This window comes from Bison bison, unplaced genomic scaffold, assembly GCF_000754665.1.
Source record: "Bison bison bison isolate TAMUID 2011002044 unplaced genomic scaffold, Bison_UMD1.0 scf7180017864267, whole genome shotgun sequence".
Taxonomy (NCBI): domain Eukaryota; kingdom Metazoa; phylum Chordata; class Mammalia; order Artiodactyla; family Bovidae; genus Bison; species Bison bison.
The window spans coordinates 1,971,843-1,986,942 of NW_011494839.1; the positions used below are offsets into that span (position 1 = coordinate 1,971,843).

Below are 15,100 nucleotides of genomic sequence, written 5' to 3' on the forward strand. Positions count from 1 at the left end.
CCTCTAATTCTCTCATAACTGTATTTGAATTATGTAGAAGATACTCTCTTTATTTGGTCATGCTGTGGGACTTGTGGAATCTTAGTTCCCCAACCAGGGATTGAACTTATGCCCTCGACAGTGGAAGCACGGAGTCCTAACCACATTACTGCCAGGGAATTCCTGGGAAGATTTTCTTAAAAGTGCTAGTTTGTAAAAAATCTCAATATGGGGATAGCTAAGTAAGTACGCACAACCTTATGTGAATGAGTGCCGGGAACTCTTGATGTTTAGATTGGAGAGAGCTGGAAAATGGGAAATGACAGGGTTTACTAAGAAAATTGTAAATTTCAAAGTGCAGAAATTGTGAATTACCATGTGTTAGTTTAGCAAATAGCTCATCAAGTTTTCTGCTGTTCAAATAGCTGGCTCCTTCTCATTTAGGTGAGGCTTTGATACCACTTTCTTAAAAGAGGTTTCCTCCTGACCACCTTACCCAAGGGTAAGGGTTTCAGGGACCTTTGCTAAGCCACTCCAAGTAGGTTCCCTCTGTTATGGCACCCTGTTCATTTCCCTCATAGCACCTGTTACAAGTTTTCCTGATTTTATATGTTGGTTTACTTACTACCCTATCACCTAGTACTGGCCCTCCACTTTCTAGGTGCTAAGTACATGCTTGTTGAATGAATGAATGCAGATCCTTTCAGCAAAATGTCTGCTATGAGCGAGACTGTGCTGTAGATACAAAGATAAATCGGACATGATCCTTGCCTTCCATAAATTTACCTGTAGGGTCTCAACTGAGGACTTCCCATACTTTTATAGCTTTCATTTATAATTTTTATATATAAAGAAAAAGGAAGCTGGAGACCTGTTGATGAAAGCCATAAAGATATAAATGTGTGTATGTATGTATAATGATTGTGTATCCTTATTAAATAGGCTGACTTCTTGATAGCCAGAGACATGTGGTTTTTCTATTGTTTTTTTAAGTAGGATATTTATTAAATAGAATTTATATTTCTTGTTTGTATCAAGACAGTGAGTGCATCAATCTTTTGCTCAGTTCATGGAACTTGTCACTTTGAATCTAATGATGTTAGTTAAAAATGAAATAACAGTGTTCTTACCTGTAATATTTCACAGATTTTAATCTTCTTTATCCAGACCACTTGGACGTTATTAAACAATTTTTACACTGTTCTCTTCATTATTTATACAATATGTGAGTAACTCTAACTCTGGCTTTGCAAAGGCCAGCTTTTTGTGGTAGATATGACAGACAGTACATCATCCACTGTAAAGACTAGGCTAATTTCTTTTTTCTTAGTATTATATTCCACAAAACTTTTCATTAATTTTCTTTTTCAAGAGATAAAGAGATTTGTGAAAAACAGTTGGTCAGTTTTATACATATGTTGTCAGAGTTGCTTTGATGGAATTAAGCTACTTGTTATATTTACTCCACTTTACTGCGAAGGTTAGCATCCTTTCAGGAGTTGAGAAACTACTTTCTATCTTCCTGAAAGAATGGCATGAGTTTTTAATATACAAGTTTAAATTACACAGCTTTTTTTTTTTTACACAGTTTTTCATAATTTCATAGTACTTCTTGATGTTGTACTTGCCTTGGGTATTTTCAGAATTGCACCTGGTATTTAGACACTTATTTTTAAGATGACTTGGAGTCTGAATATCATTATTGCTTCTTGAATTTTTTCTTCAAATATTGGGTGAAGGACACTTTCAAATCTAGATAGTACTTAATGCATCTATTATGCTTAACATACTATCAGATAACTTTTCTAATTGATTTATAAACATCATATTTCTAATGGGGGAACAGTTATAAAATTGAATAAAAGGAATGTATATAGATGTATCTTAAGGTAAATATGTATATTATAAATGGTGATTTTTATAATATACTTTGAAGATTAAGTTAAACATGATTCTGTTTCTTTTTTTCTTCATATTTTTTCAATTATAATATTACTTTTAAAAATTCAAAGAACTCAAGTATGTAGGGAGTAGAATACAGTAGTTCTCTTAAACACTTGTACTCCCCAGAGACTCAGACTCTGTATGTTTGTGTACACACTTCCACACAGTTAGGTTTGTGTGCATGTATGTGTGTGATAAATATAGCTTTTAATGCTGATGATTACACTGAGAAGACGCATAAGGGATTGAGTACAAGGAGAGAAATAAGCATGCCTTTCTTAGAAATGATTTTGACAGTTAGTAAAGTAGATGGTGGCTCAGGTGGTAAAGCATCTGCTTACAGTGCGAGAGACCCAGGTTTGATCCCTGGGTCAGAAAGATCCCCTAGAGAAGGAAATGGTAACCCCCTCCAGTATTCTTGCCTGGAAAATCCCATGGATGGAGGAACCTGGTGGGCTACAGTCCATGGGGCTGCAAAGAGTGGGACAGGACTGAGCAACTTCACTTCCACTTTTCTTTCAAGGTAGATACAATTTTAGATGGCAGAATCTGGAGGAAGGGTAGAGAGATGGCAACAACTTTTTCAGCTAATGAACACCTTTAGAATTTTTTCTAGTAGAAACAGCCCCATGTTCCTAGTTTAAATGTATATTTTGGTCAGTTTACTTTATGGTAATAGGTATTTGAGTTCAGAATTAACTTAGATATTTGGGGAGGGGGGACTCTAAATAGTATTTCAAAATTGATTTTGTTTTTCTTTTTATAATAACTATATTTCACATATATGTTAGATTTTAAAATCTTACTTGCTTTATAAATTGCCAAGTAGAAACTTCAAATTGCCTTTTTAAATATCTAAAGTTAGAAAATTGGAATGATGACCTTTTAAACTCACTTTTAGCCTCATTATTTTTTTGTTAGTGATTAACTGATTTTTTTCTAAAATCTAGAAAAAAATCATTTAAATATAATTTAACATATTTTTAAAATTTTATTTCTTTTTAAAGAGGAAGAAAATTAGACAACCAAAGGGAAAATCATCCATACTATCACTGCCATATATAATAACTGTTGTCAGGTAGGAGAATTAAAGATTATTAGGAAAGATTTGAGGAAGACAGCGTATGAACAGAGGTTTTCTATGGTTGTGTTATAGACTTTTTTGTACAGTTATGCACAGTATGTTCAATGTAAGTATTTTACTGTTGTACTATGAAGAAGCAGCTGAATTAAAATAAGTGGAGGCTATCAGAAGAATGTGAATTAACATTTGGTAGATGCTTTACCAGACTAGTCCTCTTCTCTAAGAATTTGCATTCCAGTGAAATAGTAGAAAGTAATTCTACCTGCCCCCCGCTTTTTTTTTAAAGATTACTCTTTTAGCAGTTTTCAAATACAGTGTTATTAACTATGGTCACCATGATATACGTTACATTACTGTGATTTATTTATTTTTTAACTCCAAATTTGTACCTAAAAGTCTTTAGCTTTGTTTTTGCTATGATTTTATTAAATTCATGAAGAGGTATACAGATAGTACCATTAGTTAACATTTTATCCATATAGCATTATAGAACAGTTGTCATTATAGTGCTTAAGCTAAGTTTTTTCATGGACTCCTCTCAGGCATTATTAATACTATTTATTCATTACATGAATTCTAAGTGCTCCTGTCTCTGCAGCATTGTGCCAGGCCCTGGAAGTAGAAAGTCGAATGGGCCACTGACCTTTTCCTGACTCTGAAAAGCTTCTGATATAGAAAGGGAAACAGAAAAGTTAACTGAGTCAACCTGCCTTGTGATCAAGGGCTGTGGTGTTCATAACATAGGAGCAGCAAGAAAGGAACTTCCCTACCCACCACTGAAGAATCCTACAGGAAGTGACACCTAAGTTGAGTTTTAAAGAATGCATAGCTATTATTGGCCTTTGGGGAAATACAGCAGTTTGGTGGTTTGCTTTGTAGAAATCAAGATTTAATGAGAGATGTGAGGGAGAGTGAGGACAAGGAATCTTAGGCTGACTTATATGCCATGAAAAGGAACTAGACCTTTTGCCTTATTATATGAGGGAACCATTAAAGGTTTCTGAAGGCTGTGTGGAGGAGGGACTTGGGGAGAAGATTAGAGTGGAAACCAAGGATGAGGCAGTGGCAGCCCTTCAGGCAGGAGACAGGCCTAAACCAGGGTAGTTCTAGAAGGGATGCGAACTGTCTGTGACTGATGGGAGACTTATGCTGTGTCACAGTTCCTGCTTTCTGATCTCTGATCCCTTTCCTTGGTTCTTAGAAACATGACTTCAGTGGAAGTGTATATATTAACACCAAAGGAAATAATTTGCCTTTTTTTTTCTTCCAATCAGTCGTTGATGCTGTGGGTTTCTATAAGGAGAGTGTGTTGATGGTTATGCCAAATTTGTTCTAACATGATTTGACCTTTAGTAGCGGTTTAGTTCTGAGAAGGCAATGGCGACCCACTCCAGTACTCTTGCCTGGCAAATCCCATGAACCAAGGAGCCTGGTAGGCTGCAGTCCATGGGGTCGCTAGGAGTCGGACATGACGAGGCAACTTCACTTTCACTTTTCACTTTCATGCATTGGAGAAGGAAATGGCAACCCACTCCAGTGTCCTTGCCTGGAGAATCCCAGGGACGGAGGAGCCCAATGGGCTGCCGTCTATGGGGTAGCCCAGAGTTGGACACGACTGAAGTGACTTAGCAGCAGCAACGGTTTAGTAACCGTGGAAAGAGTATAAGCTGTAGAATGTACCCAGGATTCAAATCCAGGCTTTGCCACTTAATGGCTATTTGATCTTGGGAGAATGATTTACACTCTCTTAGCTTGTCTCTTCTGTGAAATAGGGCTCAGTTGTGAGGAGAAAATGAAGCCATGTGAGGTGCCTGCTCAGAGCTGAGTGGTGGTGGTTGTTTAGTCGCTAAGTCGTGTCCGACTCTTGTGCCCCCATGGACTGTAGCCCACCAGGCTTCTCGGTCAGTGGAATTTTCCAGGCAAGAATACTGAAGCAGGTTGCCATTTCCTCCTCCAGGGGATCTTCCTGACGCAGGGATTGAACCAGCAGCTCCTGAGGCTCCTGCATTTCAGGGAGATTCTTTACTACTTGAGCCATCTGGGAGGAATTTAGATGGTATCTGCCCTTTCCTTAAAGCAATAGAGTATGCATACTGACTGGGGCCATATAGTCTGAAGGGGGTGAAACTTGGTTCTTGGGGGAGGGTAAAATAAATCTTACTCTATTTAATGAAACAAGTGTAAGATATATACATAATACATAACCAGATAAACTGTGTCTGTAGTATTCAGATGTCATTAGGAAGGCAGATTAGGAAAATAATGTCTAAAAAGAATCCTTAGGGAGATGATGAAAACACAGGGTTGATAAGCACTTCAGTAGAATTCTTTCTTTTTAGAGTTCTGCCTGCTAAGTAAGGAATCATTGGGTTTATAAAGTAGTATTAAGACACATCATTTTTCTTACTAGTATTTGGGTGGTCAGTTCTGAGCAGTTTATTATTTTGGCACCTGTTTAGTTTCCGACCCTGGGTCGGGAAGATCCCCTGGAGAAGGAAATGACAACCCACTCCAGTACTCTTGCCTGGAAAAATCCCTGGACAGAGGAGCCTTGTAGGCTACAGTCCATGGGGTCGCAAAGAGTTGGACATGACTCTGAGCGACTCATGAGCGACTTCACTTCACTTCTAGATTCGGACCAAATAATTAAGTGCTACCATATAATTTTTGATACATTTTGATATTCTAGAATATTTGACAATTGATATCCTAGAGTATTTTATAAAATACTAAGTACATTTAAGATAACATTGATAATAACTAAATGAAAGGTTACCACCGGAGAAATAATCCAAGTAAAGTTCAATGATAAATTCAGCAGTCAGAACTTCTGACAGAGTTGTTAACATTCTGTATTTGGGGTTTCTTATTAATATTCAAAATTTTAAATTAAACTTCTGTGTTCACCCTTAAATATTGCCATATTCTGGTTGCACTGTATCATTAGTGAATGAAGTGTTTATGTGTAAGTAAATGTTCTAATTAACTGAAACGCTAAGTGGCTGAGGCTTTTTATATATTTTAGGCTTTGTTGTACACTTTAAACTTTATACTTTCACCAACTCCCTTGCAGATTCATATTCCTGTTTATGAATGTGGAAAGGGGTTAGAGCTCTGAGAGATTGTAGGTACAGAATGCTTAACTCACATTATCATAACCTCCATTCAAAGCTCAGATCCAACAGTATTGTCTTCTAGTAGAAATCAACTTTATAAAGTCTTGAGTATAAAAGCAGTACATATACTTTATCAGATTAGAAAATAATGAAACCACACACACAGAAAAACCATATTCCACAAACCAAAATAACTTTTATGTTCCTTCCATTCTTTGTTAACTTCCTGGATAGTGGTTATCATTCTTAACTTTTTATTTGAAACTTCTTATTGATAATAGGCACTTCAAAGGGTGTTCTTGAAAAATATGTTTCTGTGAAATGGTGGTTTGCTTGTGGCTATTTTGTGGGCTTCTGATATTTATTCTAAATCTCATCATTCCCCCCCAGCAAATTTCTGTTTTAAAAAGTCAACTTTGGAACAACAAAATACATTAATTACTTATCTTCAGTCTGCCTATTTACTTTACTCCCTAGCCCTTTCCATCTGCTTTTATTAGTTTTTACATAAATATAGAATATATTTTTATATTCTACTTTAAAAACATAAATATCTTTCAGTAACCATTTCTGTCGTTCTAGTCCATAGTTGCGTACTAGTTTACTTTAAACTGGATTGAGTCTTCATGTATATTTTGTTTAATATGCCCAGTATTGACTCATGCAGTTTTAAAGTCATTTTTGAATCAGTTCCTGTGTTTAAAAACTGGGAGAATTGACATTAGAAATTTGGATTTCTGGCTTCTCTTAAAATGCCATTTGTTCTTGAACCATTGGACCTATATTCTTCTGTGACAGCACTTGGCAATGGCTGTCGCATTTAGAGGGGCCATAGTCCCTCATTCCACATTGCTCCCTAAATGGTATATTATACTAGACTGCATTGCTTATTTAGAATATCTGCCTTACAATCTCTGTTTGAGGCTCATCCATATTAAAGCAAGCCTGGGTTGAACTCTCTGGTTTTCTGCTAATACTGTATCTTTTTATTTTACAGGAGAAGATGTATGGTCTTATGCAAAAGGTCTTCCTCACATGTTCCAGCAGGGTGGCGTATTCTACAATATTATGAAGAAAACCATGGGTATAGTTGCTTTCTGACTTTATTCTTGGATAATATCTCCACTCAAGCTATTATAAGGTTTTAAGAAAGTTCAGATAATATTCTTCTAAAATGATTTCCAATGTTAGGGTATATATTCTTCTGTATCAGTCTGCCTAGTTAGAATGAATTATTATCCTGATATGATCAACTATGTTTTCTGCTATAATATTACTAAAAAATCTCCTATCACTTTCTTTTTCATATTTTCTCATTTAAATTGTAGAATTAGAGGCCAGTTTATTTATAGTGCTAGTGTCCATCCCAGAATCAGATAATGCAGCATTTTGTTGTTGTTGTTGTGTTGGACTGTGATACTATATACCTCAGTATTTTCTGAAGTCTAGGAAATAATTCACTTTACATTTAACTTCTTTTCACATTGTGTATGTATTGTTTATAAAGATATGTGCAAGTGTGTAACTTATCTTCAGAGTTTTAAGGTGTTAAGAGAGAGATTGCTAGTGTGTATGTTTAGACACCATACGTTTTTTCAAAGATTTAATGTGAATGCTTTTGGCTTCTGACTTTTATCAGTCTGGCTTTCTCACTTTGTTACCTACCTGACCTCTTTAGACCAAGTGCATAATCTCTATTTTATGTTTTTTCTTTCTCATGTGCTTTTTTTTCCTTGTTAAAAAAACAAAACCCAATTTGGCTGTTGTAGAAATGTTCACACATATAAAAGTAGTAAGAATAATGTAATGAACCCCTATTTACCTACCACCCAGGTTCAGTAATTATCAGTACATTTTTATCCATCCCCTCTCAAATGGACTGTTTTAGAATAAATCTCAGACATAATTTCATCTGTAAGACTTCAGTATGTATTTCTAAAAGTAAGAACTCATTTTTTTTTTTAACCTTAATACCATTATCACATCTAAAAGATATGAACAATAGTTTTTAAAATATCACCAGGCAGTATTTAAATTTCCTTGATTTTTGATTGTTTGAAAAAAAATGTTTTTTTTCTTTTGATTTATTGAATCAGGGACCAGAAAATGGCCAGTTGGCTTGCTTCTTTCTTCCCTCGCTCCCTCCCTTTCTTTGACAAGATAATTGAAACATAATTGGCATATAATAAAATTCATCCTTTTTAGGTATATGGGCATGTGAATTTTGACAAACATACGCAGTCATATAATCACTACTACACTTAATATATAGAGTATTTCCACCATTCCAAAAAGTTGCCTTGTGCCCTTCTAATTAATCCCTTACCTCTATCCCTAGCCCTGACAGCCACTGATTTGATTTCTGTCCCTATTTGTTTTCCTTTTTCATATCACCATATAAATAGGGCCATATAGTTTAATCTTTTGTGTCTGGCTTTTTGATTGAACATGGGGGTTGGCAGGCTACTGCCTGTGGGCTATTTCAGGCTCACTGCCTGTTGTATATAAAGTTTATTAAAACACAGCCACTCTTATGCTTACATAGGACTGCTTTCACAGTGCACTGGCAGAGTTGAATAGTTGTGACAAAGACTATATGGTCTACAAAACCTAAAATATTTATCATCTTGCCTCTTTACAAAAAATTTTTGTTAATTTCAATTTTTAATGTAATGCTTGAGATCCATCTGTCTGGGTGCATGTATTAATAGGTTATTCATTTTTGTTTATTTTTTTATTGCTGAGTAGTATTCCACTGTGTGTATATATCACATTTTAAAAATCCTATGACCAGTTGAAGGACATTTAGTTTGTTTTTAGTTTTGGGCTTCTGTGAAGAAAGCCACTAAAAACATTTGTGTACAGGTCTTTGTGTGAACAGATGTTTTCAGTTTTCTTTGATAAATACTAAATACCTAGGAGTGGGATTGCTGAGTCATGTGGTAAGTATATGCTCATCTTTATAAGAAATTTCCAGATCATTTTCCAAAGTGACTGGGTCATTTTGTATTCCTTCAGCACTTGGTAGTATTAGTGTTTATTTTTAAAACTATTCTAAAAGATTTATATTATTCTCTCATAATGGTTTTAATTTGCATTTCTCTAATAACTGATGATACTGAGCATCTTTTTGTGTACTTATTTGTACTGTGCTGTGCTTAGTCACTCTGTCATGTCCGACTCTTTGCAACCCCATGGGGATTATTCTCCAGGCAAGAATACTGGAGTAGGTTGCCATGCCATCCTTCAGGGGATCTTCCGAACCCAGGTCTTCCACATTGCAGGTGGATTCTTTACTGTCTGAGCCACCAGGGAAGCCTGTGCTTATTTGCATCTTGTTATTTTTTGGCCTATTTTAAAATTGGCTTAAAAATTTTTTTAATTGAGTTTTGAGAGTTCTTTAGATATTCTGGGCACACATCATCTATCAGATAAGTATTTTGGATATATTTTCTCCCAGTTTATAACCTGTCTTTTCATTCTTTCAGCATTATCTTTTGAATATCAAAGGTTTATAATTTTGATAACCAATTTAACAGTCTTTTGTGATTCATACTTTTTGTGTCCTATCCAAGAGTCTTTGCCTAATCCAAAGTCACAGAAATTTTCTTCTGTATTTTCTTATGGAAGTTTTATAGTTTTAATTTATATGTAGGTATATGATCCATTTTGAATTGATTTTTTTAATATGTTGTAAGGTATGAGAGATGAGGTTCATTTTGTGTGTGTGTGTGTGTGTGTGTGTGTGTACATATCCAGTAGTTGCTCCAGCACCATTTGTTGGAAAAGGTATACTTTATACATTGAATTATTGGAGGCTTGTATTCAAAAATCAATCGACCATGAATTAGACACTTGAAAAATCAATTGACCATGAATTAGACACTTGAAAAAGGTGAATTATATACAGCATATAATCAGTAAAGTTACTTTTAAAGCAATCAGTTGACCTTATTCATGTGAGTCTATTTCTACGATCTCTTTTCTATTTTGTTGATCTGTATGTCTCTCCTTCCACCAATACCACAGTCTTGATTACTGTATTTTGGGTTGAGAATGGATATTCTTGCCTTGTTTCTGGTCTAAGGGGGAAAGCATTCAAACCTGTAGGTGAAATGCCCTGATAAGTTTATTGATGATTTTATAGTATTGTAAATGGATGTTGAATATTATCAGATGCTCTTTCCCTGCATCTGTTGAAATAATATTTTAAGGCTTTTCTCTTTAGTTTGGTGGTAGTGTGAATTACATTGATTTATTTTTGAATGTTGAACCAACATCACATTCTGGATTCCAACTGCTAGTATTTTGTTGAGTGTTTTTGTGAGCATATTCATGAGGCATACTGGTATGTGGTTTTCTTGTCAGTTCAGTTCAGTTGCTCAGTTGTGTCCAACTCTTTGCAACCCCATGGACTGCAGCACGCCAGGCTTCCCTGTCCATCACCAGCTCCTGGGGCTTGCTTAAACTCAAGTCCATCGAGTTGGTGATGCCATCTAACCATCTCGTTTTCTTATTTTCTTGTAATGACTGTTTAATCAGGGTAATTTTGGCTTCAGAAAATAGAGTTGGGAAGTGTTATAGCTTTGATATTATTTTTTTCTTAAATGGTAGAATTCACCAGTGAAGCCATCTGTTCTTGGAATTTTCTTTATAGGACAGTTTTTAACTGTGAATTTAATTTTTTTAATAAAGTGCTCTTAAGGTTAATCCCTTTCTTGAGTAAGCTTTGTTAGTTTTGCCTGTAAGAGATCTGTCCATTTCATCTAAGTTAGTAGTCTTATTGGCATGAAGTTGTTTATAATACTGCCTTACTGTCTTTTTAATGTCTGTAAGGCCTATAGCTCTGTCATTTCTGATATTGGCAGTTTCTGCCTTTCTTCTTTTGCTGACCAGTCCAGCTAGTGATTTATCAGTTTATTGATCTTTTCAAAGAAACAACTTTGGTTTCATAGGTTTTCTCTGTATTTGCCTGATTTCATTTTCATTGATTTCTGCTGTTATGTATACCTTTTCCTTCCTTATGCTTGCTTTGGATTTAATTTGTACTTCCAAGCTTATTTAGATAGAAGCTTAGATTATTGATTATAAAATTTTTTTTCTACTATAAGCATTTAAAGCATTTTTTTTCTGCTATAAGCATTTAAAGCTATAGATTTCTCTCTCAGCATCCCCCTGCCTCCCCACTTTTTTTCTGGCATCCTTTTCTTTTTAACTTTTCATTTGTCACTTCTTTCTACCTTTTGAAATATATTGATACCAGTTCATGTTTTTTTTAAGTTATTATTTAATTGTAACTGATCATAAGGCCCCCAGTAATTGGGGTCCTTATGCAGTGTCTTTCACAGAACTGAAAATAACTTCCCTCAGTTGGTTTTTGTGTAGGAGGGTTGTGGTGGGTGGTATAAGGATGATTATTCTCTTGATGGTTTTCTAAATAGTTTTTTGTTTTCAGTTTGAAATTATTTTTAAAATGTTAGCTGTGATGCTAAGACAATTTAATGAGGGAAAGAATAGTTTTATCAATAAATGGTGCTGAGACAGCTGAATATCCACATGTAAAGTAATGAAGTTTGACCTCTGCCTCACACCAAATACAAAATTAACTCAAAATGTGTAAAAAACTTGAGTATAAGTGCTAAAATTAGAAAGCTCTTAGAAGACAGAGGCATAAAACATCTTGCTTTTGGATTAGGCAAAATCTTAGATATGACACCAAAAATACAAGCAACAAAAGAAAAAAGTAGATAAAAAGCAAAGTTTTGTGCTGCAAAGAACACCAACAGGAAAGTGAAATAACCCACAGAGTGAGAGAAGATTTTGAATATTGTCTATCAGGTAATAGATTTGTATCCAAAATATAAAGAACTGAGCAGTAAAAAGACAGACAACCTGATTAAAAATGGGCAAAGACTCTGAATAGACATTATTCAGAGAAAATATATAAATGGCCAATAAGCACATGAACTGATGCTCAACATCATTAACCACAGGGAATTGCAAATCAAAGACAAATGAGCTAGTACTTTACACTCACTAGTAAGGCTGTGGACAAAAAGACAGATAATAAGATCTATTGGCAAGGAAATTGTGGTGAAAATGTAAAATGGTATAGTTGCTTGGGGAGAAAGTCTGGCAGTTTCTTCAAAAGATTTAAGATGGAGTTACTGTACAACCCAGCAATTCACTTTCACATGTGTACCAGAAAGAAATGAACACTGTCCACACAAAACTGGTACACAAATGTTTGTAATAGCATTATTCATAATAGTCAGAAGTGGAAAGCATGCAAATGTCTATCGGCTGATGACTAGATGAGTAAAATGTGGCATATATATACAATGAAATATTACTTGGCAATAGAAAGAATGAAGTATTGGTACAGTCTACATGGATGAACCTTAAAAATATGCTACATGAAACAAGCCAGAAGCAAAAGGCCGTATACTGTATTATTTCACTTACACGAAAAGTCATATAAATGACAGAATAGGCCCACCTAGAGAACATATCAGTGGTTGCCTGGAGCCAGGAACGGGATGGGGGAAGGAAATGGGAGGCACTGCTAATGCGCTCAGGGTTTCTTTCTGGGATGATGAAAATATTCTAAAAGTGACTGTGGTGATGGTTACACAACTCTGAATATACTGAAAAAAAAACATTCAACTGTACACTGCTGCTGCTGCTAAGTCGCTTCAGTCGTGTCCGACTCTGTGCAACCCCATAGACGGCAGCCCACCAGGCTCCTCCGTCTCTGGGATTCTCCAGGCAAGAACACTGGAGTGGGTTGCCATTTCCTTCTTCAATGCATGAAAGTGAAAAGTGAAAGTGAAGTCGCTCAGTCATGTCCGACTCTTAGTGACCCCTAAGACCTCTTAGGACTGCAGCCTACCAGGCTCCTCCATCCATGGGATTTTCCAGGCAAGAGTACTGGAGTGGGGTGCCATTGCCTTCTCCGCAACTGTACACTTAAAAATGGGTGAATTGTGTGTGGGTTAGATGTCAGCAGACTCATTATATTTTTCAAATCTTACCTGTGGTGGTTATTCTTATTAGGAGATAGTTTAGAGCTCTGGAGTAAGAACATCTAACGTCAAATTTTGGCTCTACTGCTTAGTCCAGTGTGATTTCTAAGCCTCAGTGTCTTTGTTTGTATAGTAGGTGTGATAATCTTTGGATTGTTACTAGGATAAAATGAGGTTGTGCACATAAAGCAGTTAGCCAACGGCCTGGTACCTAATAATTACTTAGCTAATCCCAGTTGTAATTTGCAGAATTATTTTTTGACCATCACATAGCCATTTGAAATGGGCCACCATCAGAAAATTATTTTACCTTTCAAATATAATTTCATCTGATATTTGTGGTAAAATGTTATCTGTATTTTTAGGACAGATTCATTTGGCAGATCATTTTCCTCATCCCGTGAACAAAGACTCAAAAGTGTAACATGCCCTCCTCACCCCCTACACATACACCCCCTACCCTCCAAAAACTAGAAAAGAGCATAATTTTCTTACTTTCAAATCCACTCTTAACAGATAGATGGTTATATTTATGTTTGAACAGACATATTGCCTAATATAACAAATCAGCTTTTAATATTCCTGGTGTTTATGTTTGGAAAGGTGTTTTTAAATTAATTTGCTTAAACCATAGTAAGTTTCCTTAAAGATGTTTATACAGAGATAAATGCAGAGATGAATGGCAAATTTAGTTTTAATACTTTTTTAGGTATCTAACCTTACAATGTTTACTGCTTTGTTTGGATTTTATAAAAATGGAATTATGCTATGTACATTCTCTCTGTGACTTTCTCTTATGCAGCTCTTTTTTCAGATTCATTCAAATTCATGGGCTCAACTAGTTTGTTCATTTTCACTGCTGCACAGTATTCTATTATCATTTTAATATAATTCATCCATTGTTCTGATTCACTTTAGGTAGTCTCCAGTTTTTTGATGTAAGAAAGAATGTAGCTATAAATATACATGTCTGTTGGTATATATGTCCAGTGGAAATGTGGATATTATATATATATAGAGAAATTTTAATATACCTTGATTCTTAAAATTCAGAGGACTGTGTAAGTTATGTACAGCTTAAATGATTATGTTTAATCACAACACAGTATTTGCATTGATTTTTTGATATATATTTTAAAGTTTTTAAACAGTTTAAGAAGGCTAGAAATATAAAAATGGGGAACATGATGTAAAACTGCTAAATATTCCTCTTATACATACATTTTTGGGCATGATTGTAATTACAGTACTTTCCTTTTTTACCATCATGCATGTTTTATTGTCTATCTGAGGCATCATAGGTTACTTATTTATATCAGTATTAGTAGCTGCATATTACTTTTGTTAGGTAGATAGACTGCAGTTCTCTTAACCCCTCTCTTCTTGTTGAAAGCTTAGATTGTTTCCATTGTTTCATTGTTAAGTAATACTGTGATAAATGTGTTGGTGCTATGATTCTCTCCAGGAATAGCCAAGGGAAAGCTTCACAGTAGAAACCTGGAAGCAATTACAAAACCTTTTGATCTAAGAGAAATTAAAACTGTTGACTGCCTGATGTATATTATATTAGGCACTGTGGTATGTACTTTGCATGAGTTATATAATCCTCAAGTAATTAGTGAATTACCTACTGTCAGAGGAAAACAACAGAATGGGAAAGACTAGAGATCTCTTCAAGAAAATTAGAGATACCAAGGGAACATTTCATGCAAAGATGGGCTCGATAAAGGACAGAAATGCTATGGACCTAACAGAAGCAGAAGATATTAAGAAGAGGTGGCAAGAATATACAGAAGAACTGTACAAAAAAGATCTTCCCGACCAAGATAATCATGATGGTGTGATCACTCGCCCAGAGCCAGACATCCTGGAGTGTGAAGTCAAGTGGGCCTTAGAAAGTATCACTATGAACAAAGCTAGTGGAGGTGATGGAATTCCAGTTGAGCTATTCC

General features: G+C 35.3%; 1 protein-coding gene across 1 annotated transcript in view; it reads left to right on the forward strand.

Annotated features, from left to right (window-relative positions):
- VCPIP1 (valosin containing protein (p97)/p47 complex interacting protein 1) overlaps positions 1-15,100 on the forward strand; it is a gene marked incomplete at its 5' end in the record, with an annotated part of 27,125 nt that overhangs the window by 5,109 nt on the left and 6,916 nt on the right. The window contains one exon of the mRNA XM_010848490.1: positions 7,121-7,207. Within this exon, the coding sequence (XP_010846792.1) occupies positions 7,121-7,207 (87 nt within the window). The remainder of the gene's footprint in view (positions 1-7,120; positions 7,208-15,100) is intronic.